The sequence below is a fragment of the Seriola lalandi genome, unplaced genomic scaffold (assembly GCF_002814215.2).
Source record: "Seriola lalandi dorsalis isolate HSWRI2012SDOR001 ecotype SW California unplaced genomic scaffold, Sedor1 jcf7180002054945, whole genome shotgun sequence".
NCBI lineage: Eukaryota > Metazoa > Chordata > Actinopteri > Carangiformes > Carangidae > Seriola > Seriola lalandi.
Genome location: NW_019525496.1, coordinates 1,703,736 through 1,704,591, shown reverse-complemented (window position 1 = coordinate 1,704,591; position 856 = coordinate 1,703,736). Strand labels below are relative to the sequence as shown.

Sequence of the window (856 nt, the reverse complement as noted above, 5' to 3'; positions counted from 1 at the left end):
ATCAACCATAAACTGGGTTTTATTTCCACTCATCACCATCATACAGGAAAGTGGCAGACTCCATTTGACCCTAAACTGACCAAGGAGGAGGATTTCGTTCTGGCTGAGAACACCAAGGTTTGAAGTTTGATCATTTATTTAGAGTGGACTTGAGTTACAATAATTATACATCATGCAGCCATCAATCTGTGTGTATTTATTAATTGAGGGACTTTTGGCTTAAATTGTCATTTTTTTCCAGGTTCCAGTGCAGATGATGAATATGGAGGAAGATGTTGACGTCTATCATGACCTTGCAATTAACACATCAGTCCTCCACCTTCCCTTCAACAGCTCCTACTCCATGCTGCTGATGTTGCCTAATAATATGGCAGAACTGGAGACTGCCATTTCCCCAGGCCACGTCACCAAATGGCTGAAGTGGATGAAATCCAGGTTTGGGAGAAATCGTCATATCACCATCCTTAAATTCTTGGTTTCTAATATGCATGATTTGACACTGAATAAGTGACTCATCTTCATCCTGTCAGATCAATTATCACTGTCAGATCAATCACTGCATGTTTATCTATTTTCCAATTTTATAGGACATATGACATATTTGTTCCAAAGTTCTCCATCAAGAATTCCTACAAGCTGAATGATGTGCTGAATCAAATGGGAATGACAGACATGTTTGGTGATCGTGCAGACCTGAGTGGCATATCAGAGGGGCAAAAACTGGCAGTGTCAGAGGTAAGGACAGCGAGCATGTCATTGCACGCATATTTCCTACCCAGTATCTCATCCACCTTTCATCTCACCCTGCCTGTATTGTGCTTCAGGTCGTGCACCAAGCTACCCTGGATGTGGATGA

General features: G+C 41.8%; 1 protein-coding gene across 1 annotated transcript; it reads left to right on the top strand.

Annotated features, from left to right (window-relative positions):
• Positions 1–6: 6 nt before the first annotated feature.
• Positions 7–854, top strand: LOC147817537 (alpha-1-antitrypsin homolog; the record flags this gene model as incomplete). The annotated part of the gene is made up of 4 exons (XM_087170320.1): positions 7–117; positions 242–435; positions 588–735; positions 825–854. Coding segments are annotated over exons 2-4 (360 nt in total), but the record flags the coding sequence as incomplete, so codon positions are not given.
• Positions 855–856: the final 2 nt, after the last annotated feature.